Source organism: Peromyscus leucopus, chromosome 3 (genome assembly GCF_004664715.2).
Source record: "Peromyscus leucopus breed LL Stock chromosome 3, UCI_PerLeu_2.1, whole genome shotgun sequence".
Lineage (NCBI taxonomy): Eukaryota > Metazoa > Chordata > Mammalia > Rodentia > Cricetidae > Peromyscus > Peromyscus leucopus.
Genome location: NC_051065.1, coordinates 132,943,065 through 132,965,863, shown reverse-complemented (window position 1 = coordinate 132,965,863; position 22,799 = coordinate 132,943,065). Strand labels below are relative to the sequence as shown.

General features: G+C 43.3%; 1 protein-coding gene across 46 annotated transcripts in view; it reads left to right on the top strand.

Annotated features, from left to right (window-relative positions):
* The window catches only part of Plekha5 (pleckstrin homology domain containing A5), a 185,638-nt gene that overhangs the window by 123,160 nt on the left and 39,679 nt on the right, over positions 1 to 22,799 (top strand). For 31 of the 46 annotated variants that reach the window (XR_003734792.2, XR_003734790.2, XR_003734791.2 and 28 more), the window contains 5 exons: positions 5,289 to 5,756; positions 13,121 to 13,583; positions 15,920 to 16,003; positions 19,136 to 19,255; positions 19,978 to 20,031. Coding sequence is in view for 39 of the 46 variants with exons in the window: in XM_037204027.1 (XP_037059922.1) it covers positions 5,289 to 5,756; positions 13,121 to 13,583; positions 15,920 to 16,003; positions 19,136 to 19,255; positions 19,978 to 20,031 (1,189 nt within the window). In the remaining 7 variants the exon portion in view is untranslated. The other 15 variants (XM_037204036.1, XM_028872222.2, XM_037204031.1 and 12 more) reach the window with 6 other exon arrangements.

The following is a 22,799-nucleotide window of genomic DNA, read 5'->3' as shown; positions in this document are numbered from 1 at the left end:
AATTTACAATTCAAACAGCTGGGGCCAAGTGTGGTGGTGTACCCCTATACTTCCAGCACCTGGGAGGGAGCCAAGCGGGTGATGCACCCCTGTAATCCCAGCACGGAGGAGGTAGAAGCAGGAAAATCATGAGTTGCAGGCCAGCCCTAGGCTATGCAATGAGATCTTTTCACCAAAAAAGTAGTAAATTAATTTAAACCACATATAAAAATAGCATGTAAGGCATGAGAGATGGCTCATTGATTAAGAGCACTAACTCAGGCTTCACTCCCAGTAGCCACATGGAGGCTCACACTCATCTGTGACTCCAGTTTCAGGGGATCTGGTGCCCTCTCCTGGCTTCCAAAGGTAGTGCATACAGGCAAGCAAAGACACCCATATACATTTTTTAAAAAGCAACATGTACTCATGAGGTGATGAGTTGTTTATGTCAGGCAGCTGTGTTGCTGTAGTTTGTCCCTTACCCAGCAGTTATGAACACCTCCTCTGAGCCCAGCCTGGAGGCAGTGGTTCCTATCACACTAAGAGTTGGCTTGCTTTCTTCTACACTGAGCTGTTAGCATTTTTTAATCCTACCCCATTATGTTTAGAATTGAGTATTGAAAGTATCATTTTAATTTCATAAATCCAGTGAGATGTTTTGTTTGTTTGAAGTAAAAGCAATGGGGTTCCAAATATTTAAAACAGTTACCGGGTTTGGGGAAGGGGGATTTTTTTTTTTTGGTGCTTGATACCAAACCTAAGTCCTTATATGTTAGGTAAGTACTCAACTACTAAGCTACATCCCCAGCCCAAACCATGCGCGGCCAAGTCCTGCAAGGGTTGGGTCTAGAAATCTGACAGTGGTGGCTAGGAAAGGAAGAAAAGACAGACACATATGTAAAAGATGGTTCCAGTGGGCCATGTGCACTCCTGGCACCAGCTTCCTAAGTAACCTAGACTGGAGCATGCTCATTGTGTACAGAGCGCTGGGGAGGAGTCATTCTCAGGAAGAGGTCTCAGGCAGCAACTGTCTGCCAGCCGGAAGTTGACTTGCTAGTTTTTTTGCACATACTGGTCAGTCATTTATAAACACTCCTCCTTGCACACACTATCAACATTCACACTTGACCAGAAGGCGGCTTTGCAAGTCCACACCTGATTCATATGGGGAAGGCAAGCCTTTGTGATTGGCATGGCCAACTCATGGCAGACAGTACACATTCATCCACTTCCTACAGTCCAGTGTTTAAAGCTTGTTTCTGCTAAATCCTTAAAGGATTTCATCCAGAAACTACAATGTGTGTAGATAGCTGATGACATTTTTAAAAATGTAAGTCTAATATGCTTTCTCTGAATAATTTTTGTCTCTTGGCATATTATTTTCATTTTGTGTAGCCTAACTGTGTTTCTTTTGACTTTTTGAAAAAATTATGGGTGTTTTCCCTGCATGTACGTCTGTGTACTGCAAATGTGCCTGATGCTCACAGAGGCCAAAAAAGGGCATCGGATCCCCTAGAACTAGAATTACACAGATAGTTGTGAGCTTCCAATGGGTGCTGGGAATTGAACCCAGGTCCTTTGCAAGAACCACAAGTGCTCTTAACCACTGAACCATCTCTCTCCAGCCCTCCTCGGTGTTTTTACATTGTGTGTGTGTGTGTGTGCGTGCGCGCGCGCGCGCTCGTGTGCTAGGCATCTAGCCCATGGTCTCTGTCATGCTAGGCAAGCAGCCCATCTCAGTCAGTAAACTATACCTCCAACCCTATATTTTTACTGTCAGTTGACATACAGTAATTACACATATTACTAGAGTATAGTAATTATGCATGGGACATTTCACATGTATTCACTGTGCAGTGATCAGATTGGGTAATTAGCATAGATGTCATCTCAGACTTGGATCGCCTCTTTTTGCTGGGGCCTTAAAAATCTATACTGGTTATTTTGAAAAATCATTATCAACCATAGTTGCCTTACAATGCTGTTAAGACATAGAAATGTCCTCTCCTTTTGAGCTGTACCAATTATCTGTCCTCTCTACCCACTCCTCCCCTATCCCTCCCTGGCTCTAGTAACTACTTTTCTGTCCTGTGTTTTGGAGGTCAATATTTCTAGGTTCTACGTGTAAATGAGAGGTTATGACATTTATCTTTCTGGATCCAGCATATTTCACTAACACAATGATCTCTAGGATAGTCATATGATTCCATTTTGTGTGTGTGTGTGTGTGTGTGTGTGTGTGCGCGCGCGCGCACGCACGCGCACACACACACTATAAATTCATCATCTGTCCATTGATATATATACATTATGTATCTTGCCTTTTGTGAAGATTATTGTGCCACAATAAGCATATAAGTGCAGGAATCTCCTCAACATGCTGACTGATGGATTCCAGTAGAGGATTTCTGGATCATAATACATTTCTTTCTCTCTTCCTTCCTTCCTTCCTTTTTTTCTGTTTTGTTTTGTTTTGTTTTCTTGTATGTGTGTGTAAGAATCTCATGTAACCCGGGCTGGCCTCAAACTCAGTGTAGAGAAGGATGACCTTGAACTCCTGATCCCCCTAGCTGCACTGGGGTTGAGGTGTGTATTCCCACACCTGTCTTCAGGTAGTAACTCTGTTTCTTGGTTTAGAAGAGCTGTAGGTTGAAGTCTGGTTATCCTTTGCTTTATATCTAGTATCCACTTATGACTATACCATGTTTGTCCTTCCAAATCTTGGTTACCTCACTCAGGATGATATTTTCTAGTTCCATCCATTTGCCTGCAAACCTCATGATGTCATTGTTTTTCTCTGCTGAGTAGTATTCCATTGTGTATATGTACCACATTTTCTTTACCCATTTTTCAGTTGAGGGGCATCTTGGTTGTTTCCAGGTTCTGGCTATTACAAATAATGCTGCTATGAACATAGTTGAGCATGTGTCCTTATGGTATGATTGAGCATTCCTTGGGTATATGCCCAAGAGTGGTATAGCTGGATCTTGAGGAAGATTGATTCCCAGTTTTCTGAGAAACCACCGTACTGATTTCCATAGTGTCTATGTAAATTTGCACTCCCTCCAACAGTGGAGAAGTGTTCCCCTTGCTCCACACCCTCTCCAACATAAGCTGTCTTGAGTGTTTTTGATCTTAGCCATTCTGACAGGTGTAAGATGGAATCTCAGAGTCGTTTTGATTTGCATTTCCCTGGTGACTAAGGATGTCAACCCCTCCCATTTGTCTTAATGGCCAGAGTAGTGTCTAGTGTTTTGTGTTTGTTTGTTTGTTTGTTTCCTGTTATGGCTTAAGTATTACTTTCTTAAGTCAGGTACAATTCTCCTCGTTTATGTTCTCATAGTTTTCTGAGTCATTTTTATTCTATTTAAAGAAGAGTCATTACATGCTTATGTTTCTTCAGTGATAAATCTCTGGGGGGAAAAAACGTTACAATTCTAGTCTAAAACAGTAGCTGGAGTCGACTGGACTTGGTTTTACAGTTTTTTTGTTTGTTTGTTTTGTTTTGTTTTTTTTGGGGGGGGGTTCGAGACAGGGTTTCTCTGTGCAGTTTTGCGCTGTTCCTGGAGCTCACTTGGTAGCCCAGGCTGGCCTCGAACTCACAGAGATCCGCCTGCCTCTGCCTCCCGAGTGCTGGGATTAAAGCCGTGCGCCACCACCGCCCAGCTTTACAGTTTTTAAGATACTCAGCATTCAGTATTTAACAACTCTCCCTGCAGAGGTCAGTGAACACTCGCTGTCATTTTAGTGGTCTCCCCTTGGACGGGAAGAAGCCCCAAAGCCCGTCTTTGTTTACTGCCCCGTGTCTGCTGTGATGTCTTCATGTATGACTTGAGTCTGTGCAGTATGTGATTTCACCCTTGCTAGAGCCCCATGCCAGAGTGTCTATAGAGTCTACATTCCGTCACTCAAAGTTGAAATTAGGTACATACGTGTGAATATGTATGTTTTCCACACATCATGGAACTTAGCAATAATACCACCCTTGGGATCTCACAGTTAGCACCACAGTATGTGCTGAAATGCAGGAGGCAGGCCAGTTCTGTGAGTTCCTGTTGAATGAGGTAGTCTTGGGTTCCAGATGCTTAGCTTGGTTTTATCAAAGCCTGGATAGGATTGGCTCAGGAAAACGACTTCCTACTGGAAAGACCTGTTAGCAGCTGGGCGGTGCTGGAACACTCTAATCCCAGCACTCGCAAGGCAGAAGCAGGTGGATCTTTGTGAGTTCGAGGCCAGCCTGGTCTACAAAGCAAGTTCCAGGACAGGCTCCAAAGCTACACAGAGAAACTCTGTCTCAAAAAAAAAAAAAAAGGAAAAAGAAAGACAGAAAGAAAAAAGACCTGTAGCAACTGGGTGGTAACTCAGGTGGCCCAGAAACACAGCTGACAAATATTTTCTTCTCTTGGGCACATGGATTCCACAGAGCTGCTTGATGAACTAAAAAAAGTAAAGACAGTAAGAGACATGCTAGCTATTGTTGGTTCTCATAACAGTCCTCTGGCATTGCTGAAATTCTCTATTTACCAAAGAGGAAATTGAGGCAGTGTAAGCTTCTGTACCTTGCCAAAGAAGCAGCTATTAAGTAAACAAACCCACTGAAGCTGGGCGTGCTGGTACACACCTTTAATTTCAGGTAGAAGCAGACATCTCTGTGAGTTCTAGCCAGCCTGGCCTATATAGTGAGACCCTGCCTTTAAAGGGAAAAAATGAAATAAAGATGTTCACTAAGCATAAGCAACTTGGCTCTGATAGCGCCTAAGCCTTGCTGTCTGGGTAGTGTTTCACATCTGTAATTTCAGCACCCATGGCACTTGAGATGATCACTTTAAGTTTGAGGCTAACCTGGGCTACCCAGTGACTTCTCTCCAGAAAATAAAGCCACACACAGGTCCTCTTGTACAAACAAGAGTTAGTCATACAGTTGAGCTGTTTGGTGGCATCAGGCTATACTTTCCTGTTGCAACAGCTTCCATAGCCAGACTCATGATTGTCTCCTGATGAGCTGACCTTCGTGACTGATTTGTTATTTCAGTTGACTGATTGCTTTAAATAATTGTGGTTTGACCATTAATGGTGAGAAATAGCATTTGCTGTGTTTCCAGATTTTGGCAGGCAGAGGCACATGGCACTTGTCTCAGTAGCTTTTGCCTGACGGTGTTTTCTTGCGTTTTAGAATTATACCTGCATGATAATGACACAGTTCTGAGGTTCTGTGTCAGCTTATACTCTGCCTCTGTTAGTTGGTTTGCTTGTTCTCATGGGTTGAGTCTCCATCTGTTTACTCTGCTCATCTCCTCTACTTTCAGAGTGGACAAGATTGCAACTGAAGGTGCATCAACTAAAGAAACCAATAACATTCCCAACCACAGAGTCCTCATTAAGCCAGAGGTCCAGAACAATCAGAAAAATAAGGAAATAAGTAAAATGGAGGAAAAAAGGGCCTTAGAAGCTGAAAAATATGGATTTCAGAAGGATGGCCAAGAGAGACCTCTAACAAAGATTAACAGTGTAAAGTTGAACTCTCTGCCATCGGAATATGAAACTGGGCTAGCCTGCCCACCTCAGAATGTGCACTACAGACCCATCAATGTGAATAGTTCAGATGGCAGAACAGTGAATGTCAGCTTGGCAGATGTCCAGGGTGGGAGTCACCCAAATGCAGGGACCCTGGCCACAGAGGCTGATCGAGTCATTCAGAGAACGAATTCAATGCAGCAGCTGGAACAGTGGATTAAAATCCAGAAAGGACGGGGTCTTGAAGAAGAGCCCAGAGGGTAAGTACCTTATCATGACAGCCCGGTTTCTTTGATGCTGTGGTGGAGCAGGTAGGCTTCAGTTACAGTACTGGTTTCAAGTATGTTTTCGATTTCCCACTTCCATTACTGTGTCTTGCTCATGGTGATCAGATGTATTTTCTGTCTCATGTTTCTATGGATAGCCTTGCTTTGGGGAAGAGCCCATCCTTCCTAGCCTCTGACAAAGGACGGGGTGAAGTTGAGGGTAGAGATAAGTTTTAGGGAGGTGAAGAGGGGCTCTATCTTTCTACCTTCACCCCTATTTCTCCTCTCATAGAATTCTGAACTGTGATGAACCAGTGGGAATTTGTCTCAAGCCCTAATCTGCCTTCCATTAGCAGCTACTACAACCTCGTAGACTGAAAGATCTTAGACAAGAAATCTAGGACCCAGGTGTGGTAGCACACACCTGTAATCCCAGTATTTAGGAATGGAGGCAGGGGATCAGGAGTTCAAGGCCAGCCAGAACTACACAGCTGAAACCTTGTTTCAAAACAAAACCAGTGTGCCTCACATGCCTTATGTTCAATTCCCGGCACAACAAAAAGGGAAGGGAAGAAATACCTATAATCGTTCAATTGCATGCCTAGTGGTTTAGAGACAGTTGACATGTGAAGTGAGAGGAGAGATCTGGCCCCGTGCCTGTGAGCCTGCATCTCCAGAGAGCAATCTGAACTTGAGCATGGTTCAGATGTCACCGGTGTATCTCATGTGGCTAAAGGTGTGAAAGTGGAGAAAAGAGAGGTTCCAAGGCACTCTGCAAGTGCCAGGTGTGATGGTCTGTGCCTCTAATCCTAGCACTCAGGTGGCTGAGTCTGAAGACTAAGAATTCAAGGCCAGCTACATAGTAAGACCCTGTCTTAGTTTTAATAAAAGGAGAGAGGACCTAAGAGAATAAACATGTAAGAAATAAGAAATGGCAGGGCTTGCAAAGATTATCAGGAATATATGCTGAGAAGTAGGTACATTTCAAAAAAACTTTTTTTTTTTTTTTTTTTTTTTGAGACAGAGTCTCACTAATAATCCAGGCTGGCAGGCCTGAAACATGGTGTGTAGATACAAATCTGTCTCTGCCTCACAGGTGCTGGAATTAAAGTTGTACCACCACATCCAGCAAACATAAAATATATTATGTCTGTGAATGTTTTGCTTGCATGTATGTATGTACATTGTGTACATGCCTGATGCCTGCAGAGACCAGAAGAGGATCTCTGTGATCCCCTATAAGGGGTCATTTAGGTGCTAGGAACTGAAGTCCGGTCCTCTGCAAGAGCATCCAATGCTCTTAAGCACTGAGCTGACTCCCCAGCCCTCAAAACACCAAATTTAAGCCAGGTGTGGTGCTGTACCTTGTAATCTCAGCACTCTGAAGTCGAAATGGCTACGAGTGCAAGGCCAATCTGGATTATACATAACCAGAAGTAAGTCAGCCAGAGCTACATAGTGAGACCCATCTGAAAACACTCAAACAGCAAGGAAGATTTTTGAAGTACGTTTTAGGACTACGAACATCGTCCAGTGGTAGAGCACTTGCTGGTATTCACAAGGCACGGGCTTGATTTCTAACCCTGAAAAGTCAGAAAATTTTACATTTCTGAAAGGATTTTGTATTCATGTTCATAAAAATCTCTTTTTTTTTTTTTTTTTTTTTTTTTTTGGTTTTTTGAGACAGGGTCTCTCTGTGTAGCGTTCTTTGGCTGGCCTCGAACTCACCCTGTTGATCAGGCTGGCCTCTTACTCATAGAGATCTGCCTGCCTCTGCATCCAGAGTGCTGGGATTAAAGGCGTGTGCCACCACTGTTTGGCTGTAACTTTTTTCTTAAAACAGAAGTTCTTAGAGAAAGTATGTTAAGTAGATTTTCCATGTTACCTAATGCTTTACATTGATAATATAGTCTATACTGTAAGTGTATAGTGATTTTCATGTAGTTCTCTATGTAATGTAATTGTTACTGCAGCTTCTGAGTAATAGGAAATAGAAAGCATGACTTATGTTTTGGTTCACTGCTGAAACTTGTGAGGTGTGAGAATACTTTCTAGTTCTGCTCAGTTAGTAGCTGGACTACACTATCAGAAGCTGTCTTCAAAAGTGTGGCTCTAAAGCCTGGGTAGACTGGGCTTGTTAGCTCCCAAGGGTGCAAACACACACACACACACACACACACACACACACACACACACACACACACACGCACACACACTGTGAGGTGTTGCTCACCCATCTTCTTCCCCATCCTCGGCGCTCATTTTTATGATTTTCACAAGAGAGAGTAGTGATTAATACTTCAAATCTGTAAGTTGTAGAGTCTACTGTACAACATAGTGACTGAGTTGTAACGATGAATTCTATACTTGAAAACTGGATCAGATTTGTTTGCTCTTTTCTGAAACAGGCTGTTACTATGTACCTCTGGCTGGACTGGCCAGGACCTTACGGTTACATACCACTGCTTCTGCCTATCCATTGCTGAGATTGAAGGTCGCACCTCTGCACCTGCCCTCCAAGACATGTCAGAATTTCAAGTTAACCGCAGTAATACACACACTCGGTTTGATTTAGCATTTCCACAGTGTATGTTCATTTTATGTATGTTTGTACACTGTTACCAACTTTTTTCAGAAAAGCATGACTAAATGTTCAAATTTACCAGTTATCAGGGAATTACACATTAAAGAAACAATGAGATAATACTTTTCACTTCCATATTGGACACAGTCATATGTGAGCAAATTACTTAATGCATGGATGAGAAAATAGAATTTAACTATTTGTATGAAATTACAAAGACAAATCAAGTCATACATTGTCGGTAGGAAAACAAATAAGTAAAATTTAATTAGACAGAAAAACAGGAAGTAGTTCTGAGGGTGAAAGTATTGCAGGCACTACAGATCACATTCAGGAAATAATTTAGACTGGAAGTCTGCCAAGTCGCTTCCTCTCAACTTAAATCTCACTTCAAAGAAAAAATCTTTCCCTCAAATAAGAGTTGTTCCTTGAGTTAAAAGTGTAGAGAGGATAGCGGGTACCTGGAATTTATGTTTTCATCTGTGAAGTGTCAGGGAGTGTTAGCGGGCCCTGGGAGGGTTTCCAGCCTTTTCTTCTGAGTGCGGCCCCTCTGAGGGCTGACGCCTTTCTTTGCATTCTTCTTCTGAGGGTTCCCTGAGTGCTTGGAGTGTCACAGTCTTTTCAAATGGCTCAAGGCTACTTTGAATCTCTTGAGTTCATGTATCATCCATGTTCCTAAATAAACCTCCTCCCAGAAAACATTTGCAACTTGCACACTTCTGGTGAAAGGAAACATCGTGATGAAAACACTGATTTTTTTCTGTATGAAAGACTTTCTTAATGACTAAGACCCTGATAGGAAGCAGGGGAAGTTGAATGTTTAGTCAGATGGTAGGTCCCCGTCCCTGTGTTGTGCCCCCCCCTCCCACCCCCTCCCCCGAACTGCCTCTGAACAGAGCTGCAAAGTGTCTTTGTGAGTAGGAGCTGGTCATTGTCCCCCAGGGCAGATCAGAGGCAGCTGCTGCTGAATGGACTCATAGTGCTTTCTTCTTAATCTTTTACTTCAGAGTAAATCGCACTTTGCTTAATTTGAATTTCTTTGGAACAAAATCACTGAAGTAAATTGTGCTTCTGAAAATCAGGTCTCCTAATGCTAGAAAGTGTATAAGACAAAAATGAATTTACTTGTTAATAACTTGTGTCTCTATTAAGTTTCAAAGATGGCAGAAGATCATCATTTTAAACTCTGTGGCCAGTAGCCAAGGTGATGGGAAACACTGCTGTCAGTAACACATGAGTAAATGCAGCCGCTCACATGATAGTGACGGCTTCAGAGCACTGACAGTGGCGTTCCCCAGAGTTGTAACCTGTACTGTTGGTGATAGGTCCATTTGGTGTGTTTTCAACCGTCAATGCCTGTCATTCTTAAAGATACATGTCCATGTTGGCATTCTGTGCTTAAGCTGCAGTTAATGCTTCTGTAGTGTTTCTTACATTTATTGTTTAGCTTTCTTAAATTTCTGAAGCAAGGTATGGTGGGTAAGTTGCTTTAGAGTTAGTCTCTCAGCTGGAACTGACCTGAGGTAGACGGCTAGAGGGGAGTCTTGGGTGGAATCAGCTTCCTCTGGCTGCAGTACTTCCTGAATACATGACCATGGGGCTTCCGACTTTCTTCCCCTAATTTCTGCCTTTTGTGTTAGCAGAGAAGTTGGGAGGGAAATGGAGTGGTGGGGGGAAAGGGCCAGGTACACCACAGGGGGAAGCCACAGATCACGGAACTCTGTTCTGCTCATGTAGACTGTTGGCTCTCTCTCTGCTCCCAAAGCTGCGTGGTGATTGGGGCTGGGGGACATTTTCTTCAATTTTGCAGCTTTTTTTTTTTTTTTTTTTTTTTTTTTTTGAGAAGAGACATTGAAAATATGGGAGAGGAACCAAAATGAAGAAGGAAATATTATTCAGGAGAAATGACTGAAGGGATCAGCATTGTTTTGAATATTAATGAGGAATGTGACCTTAAAGCTCTAGACAGTTTCCTGATCACATCCCTTGTAGGCGAGAGAGCACAGTCACTAAAGGATGCGTGTGGCTGCTCGGTATGGGGAACACACGAAGGGCCCCAGCCTTCGGTGGTGGTGTGCGTCCTAAGCTTTCTGTCTTGTTGTTTTGAGTTTTGTTTTGAACTTTCATTTGTGTGTGTGAGGATCATGGTTGTGAGTGTAGAGGGGGGTTGTCCAAGAGGCCAGAAGATCAGGCAGTTGTTAGTCACCTAATGTGGATGCCATCTCTTCAGCTCCTGATGTCTTTAGTTTCATTTAATTCATTATGATAGATGAATAGTTTGAATACTTTTCATGCATAACATACATCTACTTTAGCAGATTTTTTAAAAGAAGGGATAATTTTTTCATTTAAATATAAATGTCTGGAAATTGCTGCTATAGTGAGTGCTAGAAGAAGCTAGGATGCCTGCATTTCCATTCAGAAACTCTTTCTATAATGCCAGATGTTAAAAGAATATCGATATGCTAACCTGGCTGGCCTGGAACTTCCTATGCAGACCACACTGGCCCTGAGCTCACAGAGATCCAACTTCCTCAATCCCCCAAGCACTGGGATCAGGGTGTACGCCTTCTCTCCCCGCTGTTCCTGTTCTGCCTTTCCCTCTACATTGCAGTATTTCTCACAGCCACACAGAGAAGGTATATTCTAATTACTGAGAATTTCTCATTGAATTACAATAATATAATTTTACAGACCAATAGGAACTAACTATGTAGTGTGCCTCACAGCCCAGTATGCACCCAATCCGTTACACTAGGTCACAGTAAAATCTGTTCAGGGACTATGTTTTGTTTTTCATGTTGAGACAAGATCTCATTGCAACCCAAATGCAACCCAAGCTGCCTCAGACCTGTCGCATTTCTCCAGAGCCCAGAGATGTGCCGTCACACATGCTAAGTAGTATTTATGCATTGCTACCGGTAGCAAATCTGTGTCAGAGATCTCTGGGAGAGCCAGTGAGATGGCTCAGCAGTTACAAGTACCTGCTGCTTTTCCAGTTTCCAGCACCCATTTTGGGTGGATCACAGCTGCCTGTAACTCCAGGGGGTCTGACATTCTTCTGACTTCCATGTGCTCAGCACACACATGGCATTCACGCACACGCGCATACACACACACACACACACACACACACACACACACACGCACTAAAAATAAATTTTTAAGATAAATCTTTGGCTTCCAGTTTATCAGCCAAGGATTCAGATTATTAAGAGTAAAGTGGGGCTGGAGAGATGGCTCAGCAATTAAGCGCACTGGCTGCTCTTCCAGGGGACCTGGTTCTGTTCCCAGACCCACTTGGCTCACAGCCACCTATAACTACAGTTCCAGGGGATCCGATGCCCTCGTCTGTCCTTCACCTTCACCATGCACAAAAATAGTGCACATATACGTGCAGGCAAACACACTCATAGGTATAAGAGAAAACCAGTAAACACACAAATATTCTGAAGAGTAAAGTAGCTTGCACCTCAGTTTTCACCCCCGTTTATGTAGTCACCAGCGTCTCCAGACGTTTAACACGCAGGAGAAGGCAGTGAAAGTAGGTGCAGTTGTGCTCTGTGGAAAGTACAGCGTCGGAAGGTGGGCGGGAACCCTCTCTCGGAACCCTCCTTTCCCATCCATATCCTCTTTCATTGAATCACAGTAACTTCATCTTAGGATATAAATCTATGCACCACAGAATGGTAGCATAAGATGAATACTTGAAATTTAGTCTTACTGGTTTTTGGTTGGTTGTTTGGGGTGTGGGAGTTTTTTAGAGGGTCTTGGGGGGTTTTGTTGCATTTTGGTTTGTTTTAAAACAGGGCCTTGCTGTCTAACTAGTTTCACAGACAAAGGGGAAGACTTGAGGTTAATTCTTGAATATTCCCTTTTTTTTTAATTCATTTATATCTTGGGAGTTGAGTTTTGTTTTGTTTTGGGGGTGGTCTCAGCGAACAGGGAGTTTTTTGTTTGTTTGTGTATATGTTTTTTTTAAAGATTTTATTATGTATACAGTGTTCTGCCTGCACTCCAGAAGAGGGCGCCAGATCTCATTACAGATGGTTGTGAGCCACCATGTGGGTGCTGGGAATTGAACTCAGGACCTCTGGAAGAACAGCCAATGCTCTTAACCGCTGAGCCATCTCTCCAGCCCTTGTGTATGTTTTAAGACAGGGTCTCACTATGTAGACTAAAACTTACAGAGATCCACCTATCTCTACCCATCAAACTGGGATTAAAGCTGAATATTCTTATTATCAACTGAAGTGGAGTAAATTCTTCTTCTGCATCAAATCAAACACATTTTGTGGAACTAATCGTCACACATGATTGGCGTAGACTCTGTTTGTGTGCTATGTTACCAGCTGGGATTTCGTTCAAAAGCTCCACACCTCACATGACCATGGGGCCGACCGGCCTCCCTCCCGTCCTTTTCTCCTTTCTCTTTGTCATGTACTGAGGGCTAAGCCAGTGCTCTGCCACTAAACTACATCCTTTTAAACAGTCAGGTCTGGGCTTGGGGATTTAGCTCAGTGGTAGAGCGCTTGCCTAGCAAGCACAAGGCCCTGGGTTCTGTCCTCAGCTCCGGTTTAAAAAAAAAAAAGAAAGAAAGAAAGAAAACACAAAAAAACAAAAAACAAAAAAAAAAAACAAGCAAACAATAAAGTCTGGTACGTATTTACTTGCCAGGGCAGCCAGAAATACAGTGTTGCTTAAAATTGCAAAAACAGTTCTCTCTTCATTTTATGACATCTTTTTCATTTTTACAACTTCTTTTTAATTTTAGAGTAATTTCTTACCAAACATTGCCAAGAAATATGCCAAGTCACCGAGCCCAGATTGTGGCCCGCTACCCTGAAGGTTACCGAACACTCCCAAGAAACAGCAAGACCAGACCTGAGAGTATCTGCAGCGTGACCCCTTCTGGCCATGAGAAGTCTGGGCCTGGAACAGAAGAGAAGCGGCGCTCCATGAGGGACGACACCATGTGGCAGCTGTATGAGTGGCAGCAGCGTCAGTTTTACCACAAGCAGAGCACCCTTCCTCGGCACAGCTGCCTGAGCAGCCCGAAGGCCATGGTCAAGGTTTCTGACCAGACAATGCACTCCATCCCCACGTCACCTTCCCATGGGTCTGTAGCTGCTTACCCGGGATTCTCCCCACAACGAACATACAGGTCAGAAGTGTCCTCGCCCATCCAGAGAGGAGATGTCACGGTAGACCGCAGGCACCGGGCTCATCACCCAAAGGTAAAACATTAATTTTGTGTTAGCTCATTGCTTAAGGATGTCATATTTTCTTTCTAATAATCCCATGTATAGAACCTAAACTTTAATTCTTAACCCCAGGATCACAAGAGTGATTCCTTTATTTGTTGTCAAGCCTCATGTGTTTACATTTGTCTCTAGTGCTTTTATTTTGAGAGAGGATCTCTGTGAACTAGTTGCCCAGGCTGGCTTCAGACTCCAGATGCTCCTGCCTCAGCTTTTTTAATAACTTGGATCATGGGTTTGGGCCATATTTTAGCTATTCTTTTATTGCTATGATAAAACACAACGACGAAGGCAGCTTACTGAAGGAAGCGTTCAGACTTAGAGTTAATAAGAGTCCATCACCGTCTCGGGGGACATGGCAGCAGAAACAGCAGAGAACTCACCAGAAGCTACAGGAAGGGGAGGAAGCAGAGTGGGAATGGCTGGTAGCTTTTGAAACCTCAGAGCCCATCCCCGGGGACATACTTCCTCCAGCAAGATCAGACCTCCTAAACCTACCCAAACAGGGCCACTTACTAGGTCCAAGCATTCAAATGCCCGAGACTATGGGGGACAAACCACCACAGGACACCACACCCAGCAAAAGTTTTTTGCTTTTGTTTTTTGTTTATTTGTTTTTTTTTTTTATTTGACAGACACATTATTCATTCTTCTCCATCTGAGGACATAACTTGTTCTTATTATATTTTTTCCCCATGCTAAGAATCAAACTCACCTTGTGCATGCTAGGCAAGTGTTCTGCCACCAGACTACATCCCAGCTCGCATCGGGTTAGGGGAAGAATATGTATATGTGTGGGTGTGCATAGCCATGTGTGGAAGCCAGAGTTCAATGTTGAGCATCTGCCTCTATCACTCTCCACTTTATTTTTTGAGACAGGGTCTCTCACTGAACCTGCATTGGCTAGCTGGCTGGCCAGCCACTGCCTCCCAGCACTGAGGTAATAGGTGTCTGCTACCACACCTAGTTATTGTGGTGTGGGTGGTAGGCATCAGCTCTTGCTCATGCAGCCAGCACTTCACCCACTAAGCCTCTCCCCAGACCACTGTGGCTCATTTTATTGACTTTATATTCTTGCCAACCATACCTTCTGCCTGGTATACCTGCAAGCTCAATCTGTTCTTCATTAGGGCAAAAATATTGACTTCATCTTCTAACCAAGTGGGCTGTCTGGCATTGAGATCTCTTATATGCTAAAATTCAGTATTACTATCTAGCAGTATTTAATAATGAAACGTGTCAGTAAGGAGAACATTGCACGACGAGCTGAACCAGTTCTTTGCAGATCAACTCTTTCATTACCACATCATGCACAGCCAAGAGGGACATTAGTGGTACGCATGTGTCAGGGGATCACTGATTCGCATTTAGACAACAGTTTGCTAGTAAGCTTTAAGAAAATGCCATAAGAGCTGTCAGTGTATCTACACTCACCAACTACAGATGCCACAGGTGGATTTGGTAACATACTTCCACCAAAAGACTTGTTGTAACAGAGTGATACAAAAGCAGGTATGCAAAACCAGAAAACAGTCAAATCTTTTTTTTTTTTTGGTTTTTCGAGACAGGGTTTCTCTGTGTAGTTTTGCGCCTTTCCTGGAACTCACTTGGTAGTCCAGGCTGGCCTCGAACTCACAGAGATCCGCCTGGCTCTGCCTCCCGAGTGCTGGGATTAAAGGCGTGCGCCACCACTGCCCGGCCTAACAGTCAAATCTTTAAGGCTGTCAAACTGGGCCAGTGAGGTGGTTCAGTATGTAAAGATGCTTTCTTTCTGTGTAAGCCTAGTAACCCTAGTTCAGTCTCCAGAGCCAACATAAAGGTAGAAGGAGAGGGCCAGTACCACAGAGTTGTCCTCTGACCTCCACGTATGCACCACCCCACACATCATACACATACACAATAATAATAACAATAATAAATATAAAATATGCCCAGGCATAGTGGTTCATGCCCACTGCGGGTAGCACTTGGGTAGTGGAAACTAGTAGATTAGGAGATCAAGTGTGAGGCCAGCCTGAGCTACACAAGGTCCTGTCTCAGAAAAAACAACAGCAACCATGCACGTGTGTGCACGCACGCACGCACGCACGCACGCACGTGGGTCCTGAGAACAAGGAGTTAGAGTGCTGCAGAGTCAGGCTCCATAGAATTACTCTTTCATTCACATCCGTATTTAGTCAAGGAATTTTGGTATGTCTTTCATAAACACTAATGACAATTTTAATTGGTATTTTATAATGTAAACTTAAGATTATTCATCAATAACATTAAAAAAGTTCCCTGCTGAATTATATTTTGTCCTTGTTTTCTAGCATGCCTATGTACCTGACAGAAGGTCAATGCCAGCTGGCTTAGCTTTACCAGCTGTGAGTCCTCAGAGCCTCCAAGGCAGAACGGTGAGTGTGATAAGCTTACTTATCATATGCCTACTTTATTTGCTGCCCAGAAAGGCATGAAGCTGACATGGCTTTTAAGTGTGAATTTTCAGACATCGCCTACAGAAGAAAACAACACTACTCTTGTGACAAAGACCCAGCAGAAGAATGTAGACTCAGATAGCCATGTCAATGTCTTTTTGGCTTCCTTTCCCTAAATGCCCAAATAAAGGAGAAAGTTTACAGTTTACTATTTAATTCTGGGTTTTTGATTTATTATCCCCTTTATCTTTAAAATAAAAGCCAGGCATGGTAGTACACAGAAGGATGGCTGTGAGTTAAGGCTAGCCATGACTATCTAGCATACAAGACTACATAATTTTGTTTTTGTTTTTGTTTCATTTTGTTTTGTTTCTTAAAAACCAAATAGCTCAGTGGTGAATGATTGCATAAGATATGCAAGACCTGGATTCGAGCCCAGCCAACCCTACACCAGTGGTTCCCAACCTTGGGTGAGACCCTTTTGGGGTCCCATATCAGATACCCTGCATATCAGATATTTACATCATGATTCACAACAGTAGCAAAATTGTAGTTATGAAGGAGCAGTAAAAATAATGTTATGGTTGGGGTCCCCACAGCATGAGGAACTGTATTAAAGGGTCGCAGTGTTAGGAAGGTTGAGGGCCACACCCTCCACACGCTCAGCACAGACTTTGGAGTGATAATCAGTAGGACAAGTCTATCGAGTATCTGTCTGGCAACATGACGGACCTTCTAAAACCTTTTCCCTGTGGCTTTTGTTTTATTCTGAGACCAAGTCTTGAGATAGAGTGCGAGCCAGCCTGGGACGCTTTCTTCTTGCTCATCCTCCTTGGTGTTGGGATTATGTGAACATACTACCATACTTGGCTTTTCTGTGAAATTTAATATAAATTAGCTACTGTAGAGCCGAAAATACATTGATTTATGTATTTACCCAAAGAAAGACTATACAATAGTCAGAATTGCCCATGATGGCTCATGCCTTTAATCCTAGCAGTCCAGAGACTGAGACAAGATTAGGAGTTGGAGGCTAGCCTGGGGTACAGGAGGGAAAAATCAAACAAACCAAAAACCACAGCAAGTATATTTACTACTATTTAAATTTAGGATTTTTCATATCCGTTCCTCAAATCAAAGAAAGTAGGTGACTTTTCCCCTCCTTTGGCTTGGTTTTTGTTGTTTTGTTTTTAGACAAGGTCTTCATCTAACAATCCCTTGCCCCAGCCTCTAGAGTACTGAGGGTACAGGTCACCAACATTGCTGGAATGCTTTTCTCTGGGGTGACTATGTCATCAGTAGATAGTCCTTTTCACATGAGGATGTGATTTTAATACCTGTAGGATTGTTTGTTACTATTTAAAATTCTCTTCCTACAGTCATCAAGACAAACTCATCTCTTTTTTATAATGTCTTACTTCATCTTACACCTTTAGATATAAGGAAATAGTTGCTGGATTTAAAGTGAGTGCAGTGTGTTTACTAAAGATTGTGAATGTATGTTATTAAAAACCAAGGACTGGGTTCTGGTGGTGGTGGTGGAGCACATGTTTAAGCCCAGCACTCAGGAGGCAGAGGCAGGTGGATCTCTGAGTTCCAGGACATCCAGGGCTACACGGAGAAACCCTGTCTCAAACCCCACCCCAGAACTATTAAATGCTAGGTTGTGGATGTGAGGGAAGCTGGCGGCAGTGGCAGAGTAACTGCTAGCTGTCCGGTATTTTCTCTTCCACCTTGCTCCCTCTAGTGGATGTCCAGGGTCAGATTTATGTACCGTCACCCCTACCTTTTTCCAGCCGATAATACATCTTTATTTGGCCTCAAAGTGGGAATAGACAGCTAATTTACCATCTCTGTCTTTTGAAAATACTATCATTTAGTCAATACACAAACTAGTTAGTTTTCTGTCAGAAATCAACCTGAAGTTTAGAATATTCCATTCTACCAAAAAGAAAGAAGAGAGCATAGCAGTCCCTTCCTTGACCCACTTCTCCTTGGCAAGACCTCAGAGCTGGACACGATGACCAAGAGATAAAGCCTGTCCCAGAGTCGTGTAGTGACAAGGTGCCTTTTTGGTTTCAGAGCAAAAACAGCTGGGTTTGTTTTTTCCCCCCACCTAATGTAGTTTGAAGTCACATGCATTGAATACTGTCCACGGCTAGGTGTAAAAGCCCGTTGACTTCTTTTGTATGTGCCCCCCTCACATGAGGAGCCAATGGGAAGGGGTAGTTGGCTTCTGTGACGCCGTGTCTGTCTGAAGGCAATACTGAAATGCTGGTGTAAAGCTGGGCATGCGCAACATGAGCTCAGCAGCACTCCTGCCTGGAACTTTAGGGGAAGAGCCCCTTCCCACCCTTACAGTGTTAAACAAGTTCAGAGAAATGGCTGTCCGACTGCTGCTGAGACTCCTGTGCTCTGCAGATACTGAGGGGTTCGCCCCGTTTGTGGGAAGCTTTCCTCCTCTGGATTCATAGTAACCACTGGGGAACCAGAGTCTCCTGTTTGCAGAGTGTGTGTGCAGGGACAGGTGCTGGGGTGCACTCATGGCAATATTTGTTCCCATTTTTCCCTAAAAAAAGAGAATTGACATTTTAATCATACAAAATGCTGTGGAAGCTCTATTGGTGGCATCACAAAATGTGACCGACCTCACACACCAACTCTTAGAATTCGGAAATAACACCCGCCCAAGTTTGACATTTCTGAAGTGTAACTCTTTGAAATGGTGGTGGAGAGGTGAGCATTGCTCTGTTGCTGGGAGAGTCTTAGATGTAATTTTAACATCCTGATGATGTCTTTAATGAGCAACTTAACAGTTCTCTGTGCAAAGCTTTATGGTGGGTTTGTGCATTTTATGCTTGACATTGACATACTCTTGTGAGTTCTGAGAAAATGCCTAAATACCCTGTTGTTTTGCTGTAAAGTAACACTATTCCTTCTGTCTCTCTAGATGTCTATGCATTTATGTAGGACCTATCATCATAGTGCCTAGGCACTATGATGCCAACCATAAGAGGAAACTTGCCAAGAAATCTTGGTTTAATATCTGTCACTTAAGACAACAATTAATCTGTTTTCCACTGTTTGGATTCTTAAATTGTACTCCTTCAGCCAGAGGAGCTTACGCTGCTGCTCATAAAGCTGAGACGGCAGCAAGCTGAACTGAGTAGTATCCGGGAGCATACCTTAGCACAGCTCATGCAGCTCAAACTTGAGGCCCACAGCCCAAAGGTCAGCTATGGAGACGTGTGTCTGGCATCATCACTCATCAGTGCGTTCTGTGTCCTTGGTGTCAAGCATGAGCCTGTACCATCATCACAGGGATATTACAGTCTCCTATTGACCCTTTGAGAATTCAGTTTATGTGAGAAAATACAGTGAGGATGCGTTGCTTCTTGGCCTTTGACTCTTTGGCTGGTTGGGAGGAGGGCGGAGGGAGCTGCACTGGGCTCTTGGGATAGCGCTGCTGCTCAGTAAATACTTTGACTTCCACATCTGCTAAAACAGGTACTGAAAGCTTGTGTTTTCAAATGAAGCAGTGAGTTGAAAATTCATTATAAGCCTTTTGTTCTTACGGGGAAAAAATGAAGACATACTGTTTCTCAGCTCACACATGTGATCCCAGCACTCCGGATGTGGTACAGGAGAATCAGGAAGTTGGAGGCTGGTCTGAAATCTCTCAAAGGGTTAATAGCCTCTGTTTATGTGAGAAGGGAGGGCTGTAGCAGCGAAAAGGATGGGCATGTGAAGCTTCTGTCTGCTAAAGCCATTGCAAGCGTTTTCCTACGTGATAACTTAGTGTCTACAATTTTATACACTTGAATATGTCATCTGCACACTGACAGCATGTTTGTGAAAGTTGTGTGCTGTGATACTACACTGTTTTTCTTATTACCGATTGACCTTTTGATGATTTGCTCTCTGTCCCTCTTTCCTTGGTTGATGGCTACTAGAATGAAATTCTTTCACATCATCTTCAAAGGAACACCATATATTTGGATCATCAGGTGGGGTTTGTAGAATTTTCTTACTATGACACCAATTAGAATTTACCAATTATACTGCAATTTTAATGGCTACTTAAGTATTTCAATCACTTTAATTAATAACATGACTTCAGCAAGTGACAGTAAAGAGCCCTGACCAAAAGGCAAAAGGCATTTGTGACCGGGCAGTGGTGGCGCACACCTTTAATCCCAGCACTGCACTTGGGAGGCAGAGGCAGGCGGATCTCTGTGAGTTCAAGGCCATCCTGGTCTACAGAGTGAGTTCCAGGACAGGTTCCAAAGCTACACAGAGAAACCCTGTCTCGACAAACCAAAAAAAAAAAAAAAGGCATTTGTGAGAGTCAATGGAGGATATAAACAGAGTCACCTAAGCTTGAGAGCTTTATCCTCTGTATTTCCTTATAGCTCATGAAAATTCTTCCATACTGAGGTGCAGATGAGCTGGGGGGTAACCAGTGAAGGAATGAACACTGTGGATGTCCTGTTGGCAGTTGGGGAGGACAGCATGGTGTTCTGGAATCCCTAAGGACAGCTTCAGGGTGCATGGGATCTGCTGGAGGCTGCCTTTAGCTGCCTGAGTGCTGTCTCCACCCACACTGTGGTCTTTGCCCAGTGTGCAGATCCTGTTTAACAGTGGCCTGGGGTTCTCCCCGTTGCTTGAGTGGTGGGTGGCCACGTGAAGCGACAGGCATGGCGGCTGCAGACTGAGACTCTGTCTCCAAAAGGCAAACATCAAGTGGAAAGTATCAGAAAAGCAGGGTTGTCCTGGGTTTTAGTGTCTTAGACACTGTTGTCTAGTTAGTTAGTGGGCCTTGGTATCTTATCAGACTTAATTTCTGCTAACGAATGAATTCTTTAATACAGATCAAGCTAAACCTTACTTTGACTTGTCTTAAACTGTGTAGATTTGAATGTTCTATCGAATAAAGTTCCTGTGGGAAATGTTATAAGACAGATGCTTACATCTTTGAAAGTGATAAATGCAGCTTTATAAGTTTTATTTAAAAAAAGATTTCATGCCACCATAACCCTTTCCAGACATGTTCAGTCATTTTAATTTTTAAAAAAGCATACTTTCTTAGTATATAATTTACATACTTCCCATTAATTTTTGTCATGGTTTTACCTATTGGAATGCTTCAGAAACCAGCATTTTGTTACCCAAATTCAGATCTCCACTGCAGAGACTTGTCTGGTGAAACTCAGTCATGGCACTGAAATGTACTTTGACAGCAGTATAATGAAGATACCCACTACACACTCTAGAAAGCTTCTGGGGTCTGTGGGAAATCAACTGTCTTTACAGTTCCTTTGCATTGTAAACCAGAGCACTATCAAAGTAGCCCACATCCATGGTGCAGCAGGACAGAGGCAGGAAAATCAAAACTACAAGACTGACCTGTCTCAAAAAAAAACGTAACCTGACTAACAAATAAGCAAACAAACCTTGAATCATTCTGAAAACCTGTGGGATGTTGTAAAAAATAGTGCAAACATGAATCCAGTTACCAAGAACCTTTGAAAATAAGCCTAATGGGGGTTGGGGATTTAGCTCAGTGGTAGAGCGCTTGCCTCGCAAGCACAAGGCCCTGGGTTCGGTCCTCCGCTCCAGTTAAAATAAAAAATATGGAAAGAAAAGAAGCCTAGTGGTTTCTGTGATTTGTTGTCAGTCCTCTCAGTGAAGTAGGAGGTGCAGTTACAGGGATGGAACTTTGGGCCAGACAGATGAGTGTGCTGCACCCACCTCTGTTCTGGGGTGCTTTTCAGTCCTTGATCCGTTTCCCAGAATGGCGCAGATCCCGTCTCGGGCTTGCACTTATGCCATACTAGTGTTCACTGGTGAAATATGGTGAAATGCTGGTGATTTGCAGACCCTGTCAGAAGAGTTTTCAAGTAATTTGCCTTTTTCTCAGTTCTGAAATAGTTACATTATTTCCATTTTTAAACTTTATAACAGGAGTAATTAAAGAAATGGATGTTTTGAGTCAAACTTCGCACTTCAATATAACTACTTCTGAGAGTGAGCATTTGACTATTTCTAGATAACATTTAGAGTGTAAAACTTTCATGAACAGAAACTCATCTATATCTAAATGCATATGACCTTCCGGTTACCTTGGGGGTAAAGTGCTTGTCGTCCACCCCCAGAGCCCGAAGAGTGGGACACACTTGTAGTCCCGTCTCTATTGTGGTAGAGACAGGTGACCCCTGGAGCAGTCTGGCCAGCCATCACAGCCAAACCAGCAAGCCTCAGGTACCAGGAGGGTCTCAAAAAAGACAAGATGGATGCTCCTGAGAAACAAGCAGGTTGACCCCTAGCTTAGACACGTACACACTCACAAAAGGTTACTTAGAGATAATTGTTCCTAGCAATCACTGAAATGACAGTTTTTGAGCTGCGCTATGCATTGTATCTAACTGTAGCTCTATATATGTAGAGTGATGATAATATTTTTTGAGAGGAGTTTCTCATTCAGCTCAAACCTTTCTCACTGTCTGTCTTGTTCCTGCCGTAACGTGTTTGAGCTGACCGGCTCTGTTGTTTTTGCAGGCATTTTTGGGTGTCCGGGATTATAGATTGACTCACCAGTTTTATAGAACCACAGATTAGACAGCAGATCAGAGAAGAGGCCCCGGGCAAATTGTAAAGTACACACCTCAGAGGAACGGGTTCTGGCTGACTCTCCTCTCAGCTCCTGCTGTTTGCAATCAGTGCAGCCTTCTATAGGAACCAAGCCACCCTAAGGAAAGCTTGAGTTCATTTAAAT